Below are 21257 nucleotides of genomic sequence, written 5' to 3'. Positions count from 1 at the left end.
TTAAGTATTCAAATTGAGATAAGGGTAAAAACTCCGGTGTCATCCAAGCAAATGCACACTGTTTTAAGAAATGTAACTTCAAATATTTGCTCTACCAAAGCTACCAGATTCCTCTTAAAACCTTACACTAGATCCCCTAATACAGGGGTGGGGGAACTCCAGGCCTCAGGGGCCGGTGTCCTGCAGGTCTTAGATGTGTCCTTGATTCAACATAGCTGATTTAAATGGCCAACTTGCCTCCTCAACTGAATTTGGAAGACCATGCAGGCACAGAGAATACCAGCATGGACAGTAAAAATGAGGCAGAACAGGTAGCCCCAAATGGAAGGACCAGTCAAAACTAATTGAGGATCTTATTCCTAAACAAGGGGCTAACTCTCTAGCATGGCGATAGCTTGGTTATGAAAAGTCTGACATGGACCAGAAATCTGTACTGTGCAAATAATACCACAAACAGGTCCCCACCACAGACGTAAGCACGACAAACCTCTTCTACCACCCATGCAAGAATCACGTGAGAAAGTTTACAGATGAGAAGCAAAAAAGTAATAAACCTTAGACTTAAATGTTAGAACAGACTTTTCCCCGCAGCACGCCATATAATAAGCTCTTACAACTTGTGTCTAAAAATATATATAGTTGTATTGAATTGGTCAAAACACTTGACTCCAGTTACACAATAAGTTGCCCGAGATGTCTTTTAAGTTCTCGAGAAGCCTGGTAATGAACTAGTTTTGATTCAGGTGTATTGACCCAGGGTGATATCTCAAGCCTGCCGGACACCGGCCCTTGAGGCCTGGAGTTCCCCACCACTGACCTAATATTATATGGGTGGATGCTGTTGATGTGGGTCTGCTAAATAGTCCCAAAGATGGACTGCACAAGTCCCCACATTTTCTTACCATGTTGTTTGATGCAGGTCATCTAAAACAGACAAGTGAAAAATATCATTTTGTCTTTGCATGTTTTTATTTTATTTTAAGGTTTTCATTACCTGTGAATTATCAAAAATTAATGGTTAGATTATCAGTGTTGATCCGACTGAGGCCTTCACTAATGCAAACTGAATTATAGTAAATCTTATTTTAATGTTGTTGTTTTTTTTATTTATAAAGGACGTTCTTTAGTCAAGGCAACAACTTAATAATATTTTTTGTCCAATAGTATATTGATAAGCTAAATGGAAAACATACTATTTATTACCATTTAAATGTTGATCTGTTTTTCAAGTTGGTTGATTGAGTTTAATGACCATCAAATAGTGCATCGCTACACTTCTTCCTGAAGGGTGTCTTAACTGTAGCACAGAACAATAGCTGCTGTTTGTCAAGGGATTTAGGACTCCAAAAGGAAGTTAAACACTGATACACAAGAACAACAAAAAAACAAGTCCTACACAAATCAAGGTGAGTTCTGCCTAATCTATATAAAATGTTTAGTTCAATGTTTTTTTATTTTTCAGTCTGAAACATTTACATTAAAGAGTGCTCACTCAGATTTCCAGGGTTTTTCCTGCATATAAAATGTTTGCCACCCCAAGAGGTTTTGGCCAGCAATAACAGGAAAGTTGACTGACTTGTGTTAGATAAGGTAACATTGAGTCTTTACATCTTTGCATTAACTATATGTGAGCCAGTCATGTTTTTACACATGTATTCACTCCAAAAGCTGGACATTTTGAGCTCTTAATGAGCTACCACAAATTGACCAACTCAGTCAGTTTGTCACTTACCCAAAAGCCAAAAAGGTATCTAGTGCTTTTACTATTAAAATCACTCCAGGTTCTTGACATCTCTGAAATGCATCTCCAGCTGTACAATTGAAGGTTTAGAATAAGGAGTAACTAAACAACTCAGGCTGTGAAATAGGGATAAGAATTAGTTATTGCCATTAAACATTTGAGTACATATAACACCTAGCCTAGTGCTATTCCACGTTTTGGTAAAGCTAGTGAAATGTCTATATCTAAGACGCATATTGCGATTTGGTCTCCATGCTGTTGGTTTCAGATGGTTAAAGAGTTGTCCTTTCACAGTGTGGTGCTGTAAGCACCTTTGGACCTGAGTGGTACTGGATAATAATATGGAAGGTCCCAGTCCCTGTGTGCTGTGAATGAACCAGAGTGCCGCATGACCCGATCCACGTATCCAGAGACCGTTGGGATCTCTTCCCTTGGATGGTCGCCACAGTTGGGGACAGTGGGTGTGACAAACCCCTGCTTCATTTTGTACCGGCTGGTCCAAGCCTCCATGGGTTGGAACTGCACCGGCTGCACTGAGAGGTCATCCTCTTCATCGTATCCCTTTTGGCTCAGGAAGTCCTTTAGTATTTGCTTAAACACAGATGCCAGCTCCCAGGGTCGTATGTTGTTAGTGGCAAGCACCTCACGAAACCTGTGGAAACATACAACATTATAGTTAATTAAACAGTTCTTGAAGAGGTTTTTCTCATTTCCTCATCATTTATTCCTTCTTGTTTCCTTTGCGCTCTGTCCTTTCAAGTCTCTGACTTGAAAATCAGTCACACTAAGCCACGTTGAAATATGTCTCTGTTCCTAAAAACACAGTATCACTGTAGTTTATGAAATAGTCACACACTCTTATCTGGTTATTATTCTTTCTGCTGAAGGGGTTGGTGGTAAAGTTTGACCTCTTACATTAGAAACAGTGGACATGAAATCTACTCAAGTTTTGAAAAGCTTTCACAGAGATGTTATTTCTATATTATGACTTTTGTCTTCATGGCAGCAGCCGTGTAGCGATTGTGCCCTCACCCAGAGGTTTAGATTCCACATTTTATTGCCTTAACATTAGCATGGAGCCAGAATTTACCTCCATGCTTACTAACCTTAGCTAACTAAGGTTAACAAGGGTTCATAAACTGTACAGATTCAGTGAAAATACATGCATATTGACTAATTAGTGCTTATTAACAAATTAAGTGCCAGATTTACTAAACAGGTCAAATTAGCGGGTGTAAATGGCTCTCAGAGTTGCGGGTTTGCTTGTGATGTAAATATTCGCTTCCCTATATTTTGTGTCTTGAGAAAGGAACTCTCAGAAATGCATATGCAATAGAGTCAGTCGGAAAAAATCTCTGAGTCACTCTAACAAGCAATCTTGTCACTGCGCTATCTTTGTAAATACTCATAAAACTTTAGCACTCACTGCTGGGAGGGTCTGTACATTAACAAAGGCACAAGGTAATAACAGCACAAACATGTTGAAGAGGATCAGTTTAATAACCTTCAGTAGTGGATGAGCCCTAACAGATTCCAGCTCTAGCTGCCCAACCTGTCAATTATTGAGACCACACCCCTACCCATATGGAAAAGAAATAGTAAAAACATATACGATTTACTCATGAAAGTGGCCACTTTCATGAGTAAATCATATATAAATCATATAAGGCTTACATGATTTACTCATGAAAGTGGCCACTTTCTCATTACTTCCATTTTTTTTTTAGTAAGTATCCAAAACATACAAGTTTCATTATATAATTTTTCAAGGGATCTTATATGTGTTTCACTCTTCTATGCTTTTCATACAAGTTTCATACAAGACAGATACAAACTTTATAAGATTTATATATATCTTTTCCATATGGGTAACTTGGTTATCCAGGTGGTTATAAACAAATTCAGCCCACTCAGAGGACTTATAAAGGGGAAACTAGCTGTAGATGCTTTATAATGTTGCTTAGTTAAATTTAAATGGGAGCCTTTAGGGAATGACTTCCTTTTGGAGCCATATTCAAGTGGCAACTACTAGAACTGACACTGTCCCTTGTTGGCACTACAAGGCTACAGCATGTAGATGATGGTCTACAAATGTACAGCCATGTTGGTCCCATAAGATGCAAGGAGAGGAGTTGAGTATCTACAAACTAAGAAATAATATTTCCATCAGCATGGTGTCAGCCTGCTAATGTGAAGTTTCTGTGCTTCACCTAAAATGTTGGACCTGTGTGCTTTTATCTGTTTTCTCTCACAGTTTCAAAAAATGACATATCTGGGACAACAGCGAAGATTTTTGTAAATGATAAAAGCATAATAACATATCTTATTAAATATGTTTTTCTTGGCTAAGATGTTATGTAAGCACACAGTAGTGAACTAGTAGAGAGTTTTATGGGGAATATGTAAGTAGGTCACAGTGCTCATTGCTCAACCATGTCTAACAGCTACTTTTCCATAATGGCTAACAGACGAGTGGCAACCCCGGCAGCCTGGCTTCACTCACCCTTACAGGGCGTCCTTCACCTTCACATGTTAACACCCTGTATCGCCTGTGTCTGTGACAATAACACATAATGGCTTTCTTGGCAGCTCGCCCTAGCTCCCTTTCCCTTTGGGTCTTCTCTGCTTTGCCTGCTGTCAGGCCCTGTTTATGCAGTAGCAGCTAGTATCTGTTGACAGCTTACTAATGTGAGGATAGAAGAAGGCATGGGTACTACTAAACACCTGGAGAGGACGGTGGCTGCTTGGATAGATGGGATCTGGGCACACAAGAACTCCAGCTGTTGTAGTTCTGATGAGGGGATGAGGGTCCGCAACCTGGGGTACTTTTGAAACCAGTGGAGACCCAGAGTGCTGTGAGCCATCCTATGCTCACGCTCCAGTTCTCTCGCCAGCCGCTCACGCTCTTCCACATGCCACAGGAGCTCTGTGATCAGCATGCGGCTGGGTAACCCCCCTGAGATTTTCAGAGATGGTGTTTCATCCTGAGCCTGCACTCTTGTCTCATGCGACCATTTCATCCAGCTGAACAGAGGCATGGCATTCACAGCACGCTGTCTTTAAAAGCTGAAGACATTAGAATTATTAGTTATCTTTAGCATCAAGACAGGATTTTCACAACACAACAGAATCATAATAATCATCTGAATTACTGGAATAGACGTTGCTTAAAATAAATTTCTATAACAGTTGCACCTGCAAATGACAGGACGGCATAACAGCAAGTGAGGAACTGCTTAAGTCAAGCAGATGAGGAAAAAACACTGATGTAAGCCAGGGAAATTAAAACTCTTCTCTGAAACCCTTTAGAAAAAAATAGTGGGGTTTTTATCGCTTCCCAAAGTGTGTATTTCAAGTCAAAATTAACCGCTAACCAGAGGAATTTTTCTTGAAAATGGAAATGCTAATTTGCTAATTCTCAAAAATCTTGCAGTTGTACTGAAATGGGTTTGACTATTCAGGTTGAATGAAAATTATTTGATTACAATGTTTTATTAATTTTATGTGGTGAATCTAGTTTATAACTGAAATCTAGTCTGTGACTCTTTGTGACGTTTTAATAATTCAGAATTTAAGCTTGACATTGAAAAATGATCATCCCATAGCTATTCTGTCCTTTGATCCCTGCCTGATGGCTACTTTGATTTCAAGGCTGATGTCCCAGGTGTGCGTATTTGGCCCTTTTATTCAAGCTGATAGATCAGCTGAGTTTCCACCTGGGATTCAGATGGATTAAACTGCCTGTGGGGTCAGAGGTCAGCCATACAGAAAACTTTAAGGGTTTTCGCTTATTAAGCTGCAAATCAGCTCTTCAGATTTGCTTCCTAATTGTAAAAAAATTGTTATCACAATAATATCTGGATGAATAAGAAAAGAAAGAAATGTACTTACTGGTGAAACAGCACTGCTTATTCTTGTCTGAGCTTTTTAGAAATTGGGCAAAGAAGAGCTTTTCACAGAGTAGAGCCTCCAGCGTCTTGTCTCCATGGATCTGCCTGTGCAAACTTTACTCCTCTCACTGTTGACTACGTCCGGCAGCAATCCTTCCCTTGCTTTGTTGTTGCAAATGTTTTTGTCTTGTAGTTTTTTGTCCTGTCCTCTCACTGCGCCTGTCATGCAGACTTTTTCCAGGAGAGTTAGTCACACGCACACGGATAACTGACTAAGAGCTGTCACTTCTCTTCTCCTTTCACCCCACTCTCCTCTGTGCAGTGTGCAGCTTTTGTTGTAGGGTCAGCTGCTTTGTAGCTTGCACGAAACGTGTGCATTGGAGAGAAAGAGAGAGGACGAGGGTGCGTGTGTGCGCACAAGTCGTGGGTGTGCATTTGAGCTCCTAGTACTGTCAGGGTTTTTGTCTGCTGTTGTGATAAAATCCTCTCCTCGCTAAGAGTGCAGGAGGCATAGATGCATAAACACACACACAACCGGGAATGCTCCTCAGGCTGCAGCACTGTGGGCCTGGTCAAGCTGACGGAGGGAAATTAGAGAGGATGCAAAAACTTAGTTAGAAATTGCATTAAGAAGTGAAATATGCAGAGAAAAAATGTGAAACTTTCTTCTAGAAAATGTATGTTTAAAAACAAAAAATATTTCAAAAGGTTTATGAATCTGTGAGTTTAACTGACTGATTCTTGTCAACTACATTATGTTTGGTTATACAGCCCCCTTTTTTTCTTTTATTGCCATACTTAAGCTTTTTTCTTTAAAAAAAAGTTGGGTTTTGTACATGGATTACCACGTATAAAGAAGGGGAGCATTTTCCTGTTCATTTTGTTTTTTATTTTTGTTGATGTTGAGAAAAATGCTACACCGTCTAGCATTATATTCAACCTCACAGTTCCTGTAATGATCTGAAATTAATTCTTACACTCAAAGGAAACTGATTTTAATATAATATTGATAATTTTGATAAATCCTGGCTTCTAACTTGTCTTGTTTTTACCAGTACATATATTTGTCTTTGCGTTGTGAGGAAATTGCAGTATAAAGGTCGAAACTGAAAGCTTAAACGTTAAAGTCTTTTAGTCCAAAACAGCTAAACGTATCTTGTACAGTTTTGGTTTTACTGCATTAGATTTGTTTGTAATTCTCAGATTTGGTTTTCTTACAGTCCAGCAAAGATTCTTGAGCATGGCAGCCCAAAACTTGTGATCTCTGATGGAGAGAGGCTGCAAAAACCAGAACCTGCAGTGCGTACGTACTAATTTTGTCATAGCCTTTCTGAGCCTAGGTTGTGTATTTTTGGATATACAGAAAGCTTCATTCTTAATCAGTTTAAAACTTTATTTTTCCTTTTACTCCTGCAACTTTTCTTTTCACTAGGTTATGCTAATCCTCCTCCACTCACAAGCTATGAGTATCCAGACTTGCCCATAGCCAAAAACAGACAGGAGGTAAGAGATTGACTTAGCTTGATGGTCCTGTAGTGCACTTTCATTATCCCGAGGTTCTGTTTGTCATTTTTACCGAAATTTTCATTATGTCCCCAGGACACTTGAGCACTTAAGCTTTTGCTGTTTGCTCAAGATGAACATTACAACAAAGTTATTTGATGCTGATGGACAATAGCTAACTTCAAATTCCCTAGTCTATTATTATTTGTTGACTAATACAGAGTAGTGTGTGTGTGTGTGTTTTAGGAGATAATGCTGCCATTTAAGCTGGACTTTCTTAATGCAGATTATAAAGTCTAAAATTTAGGCCATAAATCAGCTTACCACATCCATCTGCCCAACAATTTCATAACTTTTTCTCCAAATTTCACTTGTTTTTTTGATGATATGTGTTAGTAGCTAAATCTGCTTCCTTTTTTTTAATCAAATGCCTTTCTTTTTAACTGTGCACGTGTCCGTTTGTGTTTTTTATGTGTGTGTCTGTTTGCGGTTGTTTCCAGCTGATTTCCCTCATAGAAAACAACTCTGTAGTGATCATTCGAGGAGCCACAGGCAGTGGCAAGACCACCCAGCTGCCACAGTACATTCTGGACTATTACAATGAGAAAAATGCCTCATGCAACATTGTAGTCACCCAACCACGTAAAATTGGAGCCACCAGTATTGCTCGATGGGTTGCCAAACAGCGGAAGTGTACCCTGGGTAGTCTGGTGGGATATCAGGTTGGTGCAGTATTAGGATAGAATGTGATTTTCTTAAACTGCATACACTGCTCTTCGATCATGTAGCAGTAGTAGAAAACCAAGATACAATGACCCATATTGATTCAAACTTTAGACAAAGAGCATTCATTATTATCTTACTCACAACTTCAGAGTGTTTGCATGCATGTGTTAACAAGCTCTTGTATGCTTTGTTGCTAGGATGTCTGACTGTGTTGTGCAGAGCTTTGAAACTGTGTGTCTAATAATAACTGTTGTCTCCTCCGCTTGATGCAGACCTCTGGAGTTAAGGATGATGTCACTGACAGTGGGAGCAATGATAAATAGTCAGTTTTAGAAGGAGTAAAAATTCTTAGCTTATGCAACACAAACTAAACATTATGGTATAATTTCTATTATAACATGTAAAATAGGGGAGAGTTATATCTATATATTTAGCTGCAAGTTGGCAAAGCAAAAAGTGTAACATGGATACGCAATCGATTTTATTGAGGTTCACTGATGTTTTCTCCAGTCAGAACCATAAATAGTCGTTTTGGCATTGCAGACATCAGCTTTTAAAACCCTGGAAAAGTTTAAGCCTAAAGCTACAGCAGAGGAAGTGTACTTCCTCTGTGGCCTCTGCTGTTCCTTCCTGAGGCAGTAAAAAGTAACCTTGTTGTGTTTTTTGGAGCTCAATAAATCCAAGTAGTGCTATAATGCAGCAAAACAGTACAAAACCTTAAATTCTAAAGAAATCAAATTGCAGATGGTATAAAAAGATTATCTGCAAGTTGGTATTTGCAGATGACAGGATTTTTCAAGTTTCATCAGTTCATATAGAGCTTGGGTAAAAGGCATTCTTCTTTTTCTGCCCCATCGTCATGGAATACATTACGGATGGATTTGAGTCTCTCTCAATTGATTTTACTTGCAGACTTCAAAAGACATACAAACGTTTTTGTGAAATCATCACTGGGAAGTTGTTCTTGTCTTTGATATGACTGTGTACATTACACAAATTTAGCTGTTGTTTCTTTTATTGTTGTAATTTTAATGTTTGTCTGGAACAGGTCTCTCTTGTAAATGAGACCTTGAGTCTCAATGGAGCTACCTGTATAAATGAAGGTTAAATAAAAGTAAGAAAAAACCCGAAAAAGCAAAAGACGAGAACAAATGGATGCCTTCCAGAGACTTTTGGCCCCGTCATGAAGGTGCCTTTATAGACTTTTCCAGTTAGCAAACAACAAATCAACTACGTTCCCTGTGGATTTTTATGAAAATGCAAATATGTATTTAATTGACAAGTTTGTGAATGCAACTCTGTATATATTTGTTCAGATTGGCCTGGAGAAGATGGCAACTGAGCATACCCGACTAATCTACATGACTACAGGAGTGCTGCTGCAAAAACTGGTTCAGGCCAAGTCCCTCACTGAATTCTCCCACATTTTTGTGGATGAGGTGCGTAAACCAGATGTCTAATTTTTCATGTTTATATGTGTTTCTCTGTTAGCTACTGCCAAAAAAAGGGGGAATTTGTGTTTATTTACTTTTCTTTAGTTATTTTGGGGGAAGTACAAATATTAAATCTGATGACAGACAGGTGAAATTGTAAAAAAAAAAAGTACCTTACCACTTGGTCCCTGCAGTTGATTGCCTTGGACACTTGTGTCACTAGAATAAAGGGTGACTACAAATCAATATCAAGTTGTTCATAGTGCCAGAACATTTGTATTCTGATGAGAGTGGATTCTTCCAGGACAATGCCCCCCACCCATAGGGTGCAAGGAATGATTTGATAAGTATCAAAGTGATGTGGCCTCACAGCCTCCAAATCTAAATCAAGTTGAAAATTGTGTGAGACTTTGGACCAGCATGTTGGAGTGCTCTTCACTGGTGTTCAGTCGTAAAAATGATCAAACTTGGAGAGTAAATGCCAGTGTTTAGCTCTTGCAACAACTCTTCTTTGTCTACCATTTATAATACTTTAATCCAAAGTCATTTCTAGTTTTCTGCCACAAAAGGTACTGTTATAAGCTTAAGAATAATTTAATCCTATTATTTAATGAGTGATTCTTGAATGTTCAAAATGTAACCTTTTAACAACTCTGCCTTTGTCCAAGGTTCATGAGCGCACATCAGAAATGGACTTTCTCCTGCTAGTTTTGAGAAAACTCCTCCGTTCCAACTCTTACCACATCAAGGTAACTGTTGGGTCCGGCTAAAAAACTTCCTTTGTCTTCCTCATGCTTAGTCACTTGTACTCTCACTCACAAGAGTCTGTCTTTGTTTTAGATTATCCTTATGTCAGCCACCATTAACTGCAAGCAGTTTGCTGACTACTTTGCCACTCCTATTCGTGGCAAACTGAACCCAGCCTATGTGTTTGAAGTGGAAGGGGCATCCTATGCCACTGAAGATTTCTACCTGGATGACCTCCACCACCTGTCTCCGTATAGGGTAGGTAGTTGAGAGAGTAAATGGTTGCTGCTGGTACAGTTCTCTGCCTTGAAGCCAAATCTATTGTATCTGAATTTTGTGTCTGTTTTAGACGGAATCAGCACATCCAGGCGACCCATACATCTCAGCAGATATGTACAGTCTTGCCATCAGTCTCATCCAGAGCTTTGATGAAATGGAGGGCAAAAATTCCAGGTAAGGCCAAAGTATTGTAACTTTTAGAACTCTTTGAACATGTAAATAGGCAAGGATGTAATTGTTTGTTAACTGAATATGCATACATGTATTTTTGTGTGAGCAGCAAGGCCGAGAAAGAGGGAGGCATGACTTTGTCAGAGAGAGGAAGTGTTTTGGTTTTCCTCCCTGGCATACATGAGATAAGCTACATGCAGGAGGCCTTGACCAAGCTGGTTCACAAAAGGTGAGCAAATGCATTTACCTGCTGAGAATTGTACACGTGATCAGAGTTAGACACATTTAAAGTGACAATAGACAGATGTTTGTTTTATAAATTTATTATTATGAGGTGGTGTTTGCTTAATGTAATGTCTACCATCACTGTACAGGTCATACTACAGGTTGATTTCTGTTTCCTCAAACATATATGTGCCGCATAAGACAGATTGCCTCACTACATTTTGTTATTAAAGGATATACAAGTATGCGGTACTGTCAGTAAACTCCTTAACACAGACACACCACTGTCTACGTACGACGCTGTGGGGTGCGACTACTATAATGGCAGGTTGGTGACTGTCGTTTGCTCCCAGAGGCTGGCTGCGGCTCACATAAATATGCTCAAGCTGCAAGCAATGCAATGCATCTGCTTAGCAATATAACATTTTTTTGGCCATTTCTCTGTGGGTAACATGTTTAGTGAAAACTACATGGATAATTACTTATTTCAGCTGCCAGGGCAGTGCTCTTTCAGCACAGCTTCACAGGCTAGCCAAAGAAACAACTGTGTTCAGCAACACCAGATTGTTGTCCCTTTAGTCATCTCGCAACAGGAATTCTGAACGAGGAGGGCATCTTTTGTCCAAGGGGATCCAACTGTTTGGAGATTTCACCTGCAGGACTTGGAACTGAGATAAGATGGCTGAGATAAGGCTGATTTGTATCGTATATCTCAGTGCCTGCTGTTTTCGCCCTCTCATGATGCAAACGCGTCACTGCACATGCAAATACTTACACGCTTTCCTGCTTCCCAACCTGATCCTCCCCAGGGTTAGCCAGGCATACTCATGAAAGGAAAGAATGCTGCAGGCCTCCCTCTGGGCACCACTAGCACCATTTAGAATAAAAGGGCTTCCTCCTTGCTGTTTCAGCATGCAGTGTGGTGTTTACTGATAAACCTGCTGGACAGCACCTTCTGGTATGTTGTTTCATCAGGGGCTTGCATCATAAGCTCACTGACTGTACACCACTGGTTCCATTAGAAGAGTTGTCTATCAATGCCCCCTCTCTCAACCCCTTTGAGCTTAGTGAAGTAGTGGGGCTGAAGTTTCTCTTACTTGTGCTTCCTGCTCTGCCGTTTGGACTAACCCAGTCAAGCAAGTTAGAGAGTTACAGTTCAATTCAATTCAATTTTATTTATGTAGCACCAAATCACAACAAAAGTTGCCTCAAGGCGCTTTATATTGTACAGTAGATACAGAGAAAAACCCAACAATCATATGACCCCCTATGAGCAAGCACTTTGGCGACAGTGGGAAGGAAAAACTCCCTTTTAACAGGAAGAAACCTCTGGCAGAACCAGGCTCAGGGAGGGGCGGGGGCATCTGCTGCGACCGGTTGGGGTGAGAGAAGGAAAACAGGATAAAAGACATGCTGTGGAAGAGAGACAGAGGTTAATAACAGATATGATTCAATGCAGAGAGGTCCATTATTACATAGTGAGTGAGAAAGGTGACTGGAAAGGAAAAACTTAATGCATCATGGGAATCGCCGGCAGCCTACGTCTATTGCAGCATAACTAAGGGAGGATTCAGGGTAACCTGGTCCAGCCCTAACTATATGCTTTAGGAAAGAGGAAAGTTTTAAGCCTAATCTTGAAAGTAGAGATAGTGTCTGTCTCCTGATTCCAAACTGGAAGCTGGTTCCACAGAAGAGGGGCCTGAAAACTGAAGGCTCTCCCTCCCATTCTACTTTTAGATACCCTAGGAACAAAAAGTAAGCCTGCAGTGCGAGAGCGAAGTGCTCTGATAGTGTGATATGGTACTACAAAGTCATTAAGATAAGATGGGGCCTAATTTAAGACCTTGTATGTGAGGAGCAGGATTTTGAATTCAATTCTGGATTTAACAGGAATCCAATGAAGGGAAGCCAAAACAGGAGAAATCTGCTCTCTCTTTCTAGTCCCTGTCAGGACTCTTGCTGCAGCATTTTGGATTAGCTGAAGGCTTTTCAGCGAGTTTTTTGGACTTCCTGATAATAATGAATTACAGTAGTCCAGCCTGGAAGTAATAAATGCATGAACTCCTTTTTCAGCGTCCCTCTGAGACAGGATATTTCTAATTTTAGAGATGTTGCGCAAATGGAAGAAAGCAGTCTTACATATTTGTTTAATATGTGCATTGATGGACATGTCTTGGTCAAAAATGACTCCAAGGTTCCTCACAGCGTTACTGGAGGCCAAGGTAATGCCATCCAGAGTAAGAATCAGTCTTTGTTCGTTCACCCGTCATGTTTACAGTTAGCCCCAGGTCTCCCTAAAGTGTGTCTGAGGCCCAATCCAGCCTTTGTACCCGAGATGATATAGATGCCATACAGGTGCCCCCACTGTTCTCCTCAGCAGAGGATTGCAGGGTTAACACCTTATGCCCGGTGCAGGCCTTAAATATACGTGGACTGAACAGCAGTGTTCAGAAAATCAGATAACCTGTTCCATCTGAGGTTATCTTATTGGCTTGTAAAGACCATATAAGCTCATTTTGCTAGGAGTACGGCCTGATGGACCTTTCAGGACACACCTGAAAGGTCCATCAGGGCACATGCGCACGCAGCGACCGGCAGTGAGTGAGAGCTTGGCATCCTAAGTTTTTTTTCTTTTCGTTTCTATCGCTGGCATGTGCTTTGGTTGAAGGAAGTGACAGTTTTCTTACAAAGTGACACACACTCCACAACAGTGAGAATGTCATGGATTCTTTTTTCTTCATTGTGGTTGGATTTCTACTGTGCTGGCTTGTTTCCGATGATGTGGGCAAGGCCGTGCAGGGCTCGCAAAATCGCTAGCCCGACGTCCCGGAGCCAGCGATATCTCCGGTCGGGCGACCAAAATCTATCTCAGCCCTATCTCAACCCAATTATTAGCACAGACGCATTGTGATTAAATGCTTCCTGGCTCCATTTAAAGCTCATAATGGCAGAGTCATCACAGTAACAGCATTTAGGACAAAGCCATATTCTTCATACATTTGGCAAAGTTAATGGTAATCAAGTAATGTTCAAAATGCAACTACAGAGCTGCCGTCTATGCAACAGAAAGAAAAAAAATCTCAATCACACTAAATAGCAACATTGATTTCTTTGAAAAAATAAAATAAAATAAAATCAAGGTCCAAAGTCCAGTGAAGACCTCAGATGTATAAAGTGCACGGGGATGTTTGGAAATTCTAAATTTTGACAGGAAAAAACAGGAACTCTTATTTTATATGCAAAGAGTGAAGGAGGCTGAGATAGATTTTGGTCGCCCGACCGGAGATATCGCTGGCTCCGGGACGTCGGGCTAGCCATTTTGCGAGCCCTGCCGTGAGTCAACTGAGGATTGTTTACTCCCGCGACGAGCTGTTACAACTTAACTTACCGTATGATGGTAAGGACCTCACCTCATGTATGCCGGATTTTATACATAGACTCTCTAACAGAACAAGTGAGAGGAGGAAGAAAAAAAGAGGGACACATGGAGGTGTAAATTTGCGTCTGAGGAGACAACAGGTCAGTCGGTTTCCCCTGCCTTGGAAATGTTCAGTCTCTTAGAAACAAGCTGGATGAACTCCAGGGAAACGTCAGGTTCCAGAAAGACTTCAGGGACAGCTGTGTAATGGCTTTTTCCGAGACATGGCTGACAGAGCTGGACCAGGACGCCGATTTTTCAATTGACGGTTTTGGAGCTCCTTTTCGCCGGGATCGGGATGCACGGGTAACAGGGAAATCCCAAGGAGGGGGAGTATGCTTGTATGTGAACAAACGTTACTGTAGCGCTGTGACTGTTAGAGAGTGTATTTGTACACCAGATGTTGAACTTTTATCTGTGTCACTGCGCCCTTTTTATCTCCCTCGTGAGTTTCCACAACTTTTTATTACCGTAGTTTACATTCACCCGAGGGCTCACCCCGCCTCCACCTGCAGCATCATCTCAGACGTAGTGCAGAAGCTGCAGACGCTCTCTCCTGACGCCCCAAACTTTATAATGGGGGACTTTAACCATGTCTGTCTTAAATCAACTTTGGGCAATCTGTATCAATATGTATCCTGTCCTACTAGACGGGATAAAATGTTGGACCTTTGTTATGGATCGGTGAAGAATGCTTATAAATCCCTCCCGCTTCCTCCTCTGGGATCTTCTGACCATAACTGTGTGCATCTTCTGCCCATCTATAAATCTGTCTTAAAACGAGAGAAGACAAAGACTAAGACTAAGGATGTTGACATATGGTCAGAAGAATCTGTGCTTACCTTGCAGGAATGTTTTAAGTGTACAGATTGGGAAGTTTTTATTCAGTCTTGTGGAGATGATCTTGACGCTTTGGTGGACGTTACTAGCTCTTATGCAGTATTTTGTAAAGATATGATTACCCCGTAAGCGCGTTAAAGTGTACACTAACAATAAGCCATGGGTCACCAAAAGCGTCAAATCCTGTTTAAGGAAAGAGAGACAGGCCTTTAAAGAGGGGGCTGTTACTGATTTTCAGACAGCCACCAAGGAACTGAAAATCGAGATCTTGAAAGCAAAACAGATCTACAAAAACCTCCTTGAAAGCAAATTTGCTGCAAAAATTTTTGGGTCTGCCTAGACTTGTATGAAAACCATAGCAGGGTTTCAAAATCCCCAGAGCAGTAGTCAGGTCATTTTAGATGGTTTTAATTCAGACAGAGATTTTGCAAATGCTTTAAATATGTTTTATGCTCGTTTTAGTTCTTCTGATTATAGTGAGGATATTTTGGAACTGAAACAGAAACTGAGAGATAATCAGCACTTTATCATTGAACTCAGCAATGTCAAAAAGGCCTTTCATACAGTTAATGTGAACGAGAGCCAGGGTCCTGATAATATTAGTGGTCGCGTAATTAAATCTTGTGCTGACGAACTCAGTCCTATATTTCAGGTTATTTTTAATAAATCCTTGCAAACACAACATGTGCCCTCTCTTTAGAAAGAAGCAGTCGTGGTTCCTATCCCTAAATCTAGTCGTCCAAAAATTCTAAACGACTTCAGGCCTGTTGCCCTCACTTCAGTTGTAATGAAAGTCTTTGAAAAAATCATCAGAAATGTGATTATGAAAGAGACTGAACATCAGCTGGATCCAATGCAGTTTGCATATAGGCCCAATAGAGGAGTGGAGGACGCACTTTTGACTTTACTAAATCTGATTCTTAAACATGTAGAGAGCAAAGGGACTTTTGCAAGACTTCTTTTCATTGATTTTTCTTCGGCTTTTAATACAATACAGCCCCATATTTTAATTAAAAGACTTTTAGAACAGTTTTAAATCAGGAAAAACCTGGTGGGCTGGATTTTAGATTTTTTAACTGACATGTCACAAAGAGTGAGAATAAATGGGATTCTGTCTGACCCAGTGTTCTCCTCCACAGGTTCTCCTCAAGGGTGGGTCTTATCGCCCTTATTATTCATTCTCTATACAAACGTATCAGAGCAGATATGAAAACAGGGTCATCATTAAATATGCAGACGACTCTGTTATTATCAGCTTACTGAAAGAGGGTGAAACTAACCACGGTCCAGTCATTGATAACTTTGTGCAGTGGTGTGAGGAGTCTTATCTCCAGCTGAACATATCTAAAACAAAAGATATCGTTGTTGATTTTAGGAAACAACAAAATGGGCACGGAGTCACTTTAATTAAAAGTCAGAAAATAGTACAATCATATAAATATCTTGGGACCATGTTACGACCCGGCTCGAGATGACCGTAACAAGAGCGGGGTGTCCCGTGACTTCCCACGCCCAAACAGACACAGCCACAGCATCGGACTTTTAACAATGATTTATTGACAGCAATGGCACTCACGGTAGTGGGAGTGTATGATTTCGGGGTGAGCTAAGGCCAACACAACAAACAAAACACAACCTAGGCTTCGGTTCTCCTCTGACCTGTTCACGGAAAAGAAAAGAAAGGAATAACACAGTCTGACCTCCCTGGTCTAAAAACACAGGAGAAAAGAAGGCTTCCCAAAATAATCGGCAGCTCACCCCTACTTGCTCCGCACTTTACACACATGCCCGACCATTTAACCAAATAGCTATTGCTACGGCTGCTCCGTCTGGACCTGAGGAAAGTGCACGGGAAGTCTGCCACACCCCCCGCACCGCAGCTGTTCGGTCGCCCTTTTATAGTCCGTGTCCACAGCAGGAACCAGTTACATCAGGCCGTTCCTTAGGTCCACCAATCACAGCCGAGCCCCTGCACAGGTGAATTAGCATACACACGTTAGGAAACAGATAACCCACCAACACAGGCACGTAACAGACCATAATCAATGAAAAACTGAACTTTGATCAGAATTGCAAATCAGTTTGTAAAAAGGGTCACCAGCACCTTTATTGCCTTAGGAAACTTGCTATTTCCACATTGACCAAAAAACTTTTATTGAGTCTGTTTTATCCTTTTGTTTGGTGGCATGGTTTGGTCAGACCTCTGTCACAGAGAAAAACTCTCTAAATCAGATAGTGAGATGGTCCAGTCGTCTGATAGGTGAGCCACAGTCTTGTTTAGCCTCCCTGTACTCCAAGCAGGTACAGAGGATGGCTTTATCAATCCTTAAAAATGGTTCCCATCCTCTAAGGGGTAAATTTCAGCTTCTTTCCTCGGGACAGGTTTCTATTTCCGAGATGCAGGACAAAGCGTTATGAAAATAGCTTTGTCCCCGTTGCTGTCACTGAATTAAATAAGAACTGTTTTTGTTTTTGATTCGAAATATTAAATTACTATAAATGTGCTACAGTGAGGTTTATATCTTTATTAGGTATGTGTGTTTTTTGAAGGGATGCCAAATGCTATCATTTTTCTGTAAAGCAAATTTACCTTGCCTATGGGTATAAATAAAGTTACCTTGACCTTGATAATCCTGAGCTTTGTTCAGAGGTGTGTCGGTCCAGAATATTTGTGCAGCAGCAAACTAAGCTATGCCACACATGTTTGTGCATTTTCGCAGGCTGGATGCTGCACAGTCATCTCTGGCTCAGGGTTGACACAATCTGGGAGTAGGTTGTATCTCCCATAGTGAACACAAAGTGAAGATGCACAATGAACGTGATACACAGTGGTAAAAAGTATCCAATCTCTGTAGATAGTGGCGAAGGTGCAGAAGTAGCAGATCAGTAAAGGTAAACGAGTAGTACTTTAACATTAAGTTAAAACTGAGCATGCTGCTTTTTTCAGATTGCAGGTTTATCCTCTTCACTCCTCAGTGACACTGGAGGAGCAGAACGGCGTGTTCCTCTTTCCTGTTCCTGGATACAGGAAGGTAAAAGCTGTTGGTCGTAACTTTTTGCATGTGCTGTCAGTACCTGCTATACCAATTATCTTCTAATCCTCACAGGTGATCCTTTCCACCAACATCGCAGAGAGTTCAGTGACTGTTCCAGATGTCAAATATGGTGGGTTTTTTCTGTTTTAAATTTTAAAAAATTTGACTTCATCTATTGTCACTCTTCTTTCATCATCTATTTACAAGAAACTGAGAATTAAGGCATACAGATATCAATAATGTTGTAAGGAAAAAAGGAAGTTAAATAAGACAGAAAATAAGAGCAAGATACAAGAAATAATTCCAAGGCCATATCAAAATAAATGGCCGTGTCACTGCCAACATCAGAGAGAACAATGCAATTAGTAAGGTAAACAACAATAAATAAATATAGAAAAACAAATAACTGCACTATGTCATCTCCTAAAATCTGACAACATGTGCTAGTTAATGTTTATTTCCATATTACATGAATTAGGCCACTTTGTCTGTCTTGCACCTAGAGCAAAGATTTGTGTTGAATCATTTCTCCTATGGTGCTCTGGTGTAAAATAGTTGATGTAAAAAATATGCAGCTTATGTGAAAAGGTTTTTGCTCAATGTGATTTCCACTCATGAATTACAAGAGAACTGCCCGCATCTTGCTCCCATGTGGTTTTAATAATAAGTGGTTTGTTCTCTGAGATCTATTTATGTATTTATTTTAAGTTAATTTGTATTAGCATTTTTTTTAATGACAGTTATTGACTTCTGCCTGGTTCGCCAATTGGTGTGTGACCCGGATACCAATTACGAGTCTCTGCATCTCACCTGGGCCTCCAAAACCAGCTGCAACCAACGCAGAGGTACGACCATTTTAGACCTTTTAAGTGCTTACTATCACTTCTGCCTTTAACTCAATGTTTGTTTCCTGACAGGTCGGGCAGGTCGAGTGTCAAAGGGCTACTGTTACAGACTTGTTACCAAAGAGTTTTGGAAAAAGGAAATCCCAGACTACATGATTCCCGAGATGCTGGTAAGGGACTGTGCCAGTGACCAGTTTTTAATGCAGTTCAGACCTTACTTCTGAAAACTGATCTGTGCACTACTATTTTCCATTTCCTCAGCTTGCTCCGCTCTCCACTGTCTTGTTGAAAGTGAAGCTGCTGGACATGGGAGATCCCCGCTCCCTCCTCTCCACAGCACTCTCACCTCCCAACCTCTCTGACATAGTTAGGACTGTGCTACAACTTAAAGAGGTAGAGAGTGTAACTTGATGATTGTGTTCTGAGAGAGGCATTATTGTCTAGTCAAGTGCAGACAAATGTGTAGCTGTAATGGTGATTGTTATGTATTTGGACGGGCAGCTGACCGCCAGCTCTGTCTGAGGATTAGACCGTAGTTCTCTGAGAGGAGCTTTGCGTCAGCCAGTGTTCACATTAAGTTTATAGCGTGAGAGCACAATAGGGCCATGTCGAATATTAATGATGTTGTCTGTTAGGCTAAGGGAATGAAAATGTGCATGTTATCTTTTTATTTTAGTATTTCTAATGTAATAGCATTTGTTAAGTATTTAATTTTACCTCTTGGTAAATGATTACATAGTTATTTTGTATAACTGAGCACTGGAATCACCTTTTAAATCAAATTAATTTTTTCACCATAATGCACACTTTTTTCAGTTCAGTTCAGTTTTATCAATTCAGTTATATAGCACCAAATCACAACAGCCCCCTCAAGACGCTTTATATTGTAAGGTAAAGACCCTACAATTAGAGCAGGACGATATGACCAAAAATATTTATCACGATATACATTTAAAAATTTGCGGTAACGATATAACTGACGACATAATTGACACTAGACAAAGTTATATAAAAATGTAACAGTGCAAATGCAAATTCCTTGCTGACAGTTTAACCAAAAGGCATTTTCAGTGGAAATTGGCCTACATATCCTCAGCATAAGCGTCGCCGCCGTGCCTTTTTCTCTATGTGTGTATGAAAACAAAGGCACTGCGCATGTGCGTTTTACCCATATTCTATCGCGATATTTCATTTTCTTGTCGTTGCCCAACATTATACCGGTATTACCGTGAACGGTATGATATGGCCAGCCCTACCTACAATAACACAGAGAAAACCCTTTTGAGCAATGCTTTGGTGACAGTGGGGAGAAAAAACTTGCTTTGAACAAGAAGAAACCTCCAGCAGAGCCAGGCTCAGCAAGAGACTACCATTTGGGAGTGAGGGAAGGAAGACGAGATAAAGACACGCTGTGGAAGACTGCCAGAGATTAATAATAACTAATTATTAAATGCATAGGGATGTATGAACATGTGGTGAATGAAACAGAAACACTCAATGCATCATGGGAAAGCCCCAGCAGCCTAGACCTATTGCAGCGTAACTAAGGATGGATATAGGGTCCTAACTATATGCTTTATAAAAAAGGAAGGTTTTAAGCTTAATATTAGCACAAAGGTGCTTGTTGCTACACAAAGAAAAAAAGGAAGAGCTGTGGATCGCACTACCGACCTTCCAAGTTGTTCTTGTTCCCTACTTCCTAAGGGAGGTTGTGTATAAAAAGAACACACGCTAGAGGAAGTAATGAAGAAAAACTCCAAAAAGCATAACATGGCTGTTTTTATTAAATGATTTATGACAACGGTCCCCAACCCCCGGGCCTCAGGCCGGTACCAGTCCGTGAGTCGTTTGGTTCACACCTGAGCGAGAGTTGAGCTCAGGTGTGAAATGTATGGTTTTGAGGGTTTTTATCAGTTTTCAGCGTTGTTTTGTTATCGTTTTTATCGTTAACTCGGTTTTCCTGGGTCTTTTCACGTGTGTTATGAATTAATCTTCTTTTTTTCTGTACCGGTACTAGTTTTATTTTTGTTGTATTTATCCGCAACACCTTAAAGGCCGGTCCATGAAAATATTGTCGGGCATAAACCGGTCTGTGGTGCAAAAAAGGTTGGGGACCGCTGATTTATGATTAAAAGATTTGTGTGTGTGTGTGTGTGTGTGTATGTATGTTTGTGTGTGTGTGTGTATATATATAGATATAGATATATAGATATTAGGGGTGCAACGATACACAAAATTCACGGTTCGGTTCGATTCGATACTTTGGTGTCACTGTTCAATATTTTTTCGATACAAAAAAAGTTCATGCTTTTTTAATTTGTCATTTATTCAAATTATAAATATATATTTTAACTCAAACGTACAGTTTTTAAATATAATGTTGCTGAAACAACAAAGGGATAAA

General features: G+C 40.4%; 2 protein-coding genes across 2 annotated transcripts in view; one reads left to right on the top strand and one right to left on the bottom strand.

Moving 5' to 3' along the window:
* tdrd9 (tudor domain containing 9) overlaps positions 1-21257 on the top strand; it is a 36285-nt gene that overhangs the window by 729 nt on the left and 14299 nt on the right. The window contains exons 2-14 of the mRNA XM_085142302.1: positions 6852-6934; positions 7064-7134; positions 7635-7856; positions 9177-9299; positions 9962-10042; positions 10134-10298; positions 10390-10493; positions 10600-10719; positions 17921-18005; positions 18081-18138; positions 18749-18853; positions 18926-19023; positions 19115-19246. Of these exons, the coding sequence (XP_084998428.1) occupies positions 6852-6934; positions 7064-7134; positions 7635-7856; positions 9177-9299; positions 9962-10042; positions 10134-10298; positions 10390-10493; positions 10600-10719; positions 17921-18005; positions 18081-18138; positions 18749-18853; positions 18926-19023; positions 19115-19246 (1447 nt within the window). The remainder of the gene's footprint in view (positions 1-6851; positions 6935-7063; positions 7135-7634; positions 7857-9176; positions 9300-9961; positions 10043-10133; positions 10299-10389; positions 10494-10599; positions 10720-17920; positions 18006-18080; positions 18139-18748; positions 18854-18925; positions 19024-19114; positions 19247-21257) is intronic.
* Positions 1408-6095, bottom strand: rd3l (RD3 like). Its single transcript, XM_085142311.1, has 3 exons — positions 5633-6095; positions 4466-4807; positions 1408-2393 (listed from the first exon to the last, which is right to left on the bottom strand). The coding sequence occupies exons 2-3, from the start codon at positions 4777-4779 to the stop codon at positions 2030-2032; spliced, it is 678 nt and encodes a 225-aa protein (XP_084998437.1). The 5' UTR covers positions 4780-4807; positions 5633-6095; the 3' UTR covers positions 1408-2029.

This window comes from Neolamprologus multifasciatus, chromosome 19, assembly GCF_963576455.1.
Source record: "Neolamprologus multifasciatus chromosome 19, fNeoMul1.2, whole genome shotgun sequence".
Classification (NCBI taxonomy): domain Eukaryota; kingdom Metazoa; phylum Chordata; class Actinopteri; order Cichliformes; family Cichlidae; genus Neolamprologus; species Neolamprologus multifasciatus.
This window is presented reverse-complemented; position numbering and strand designations above follow the sequence as displayed.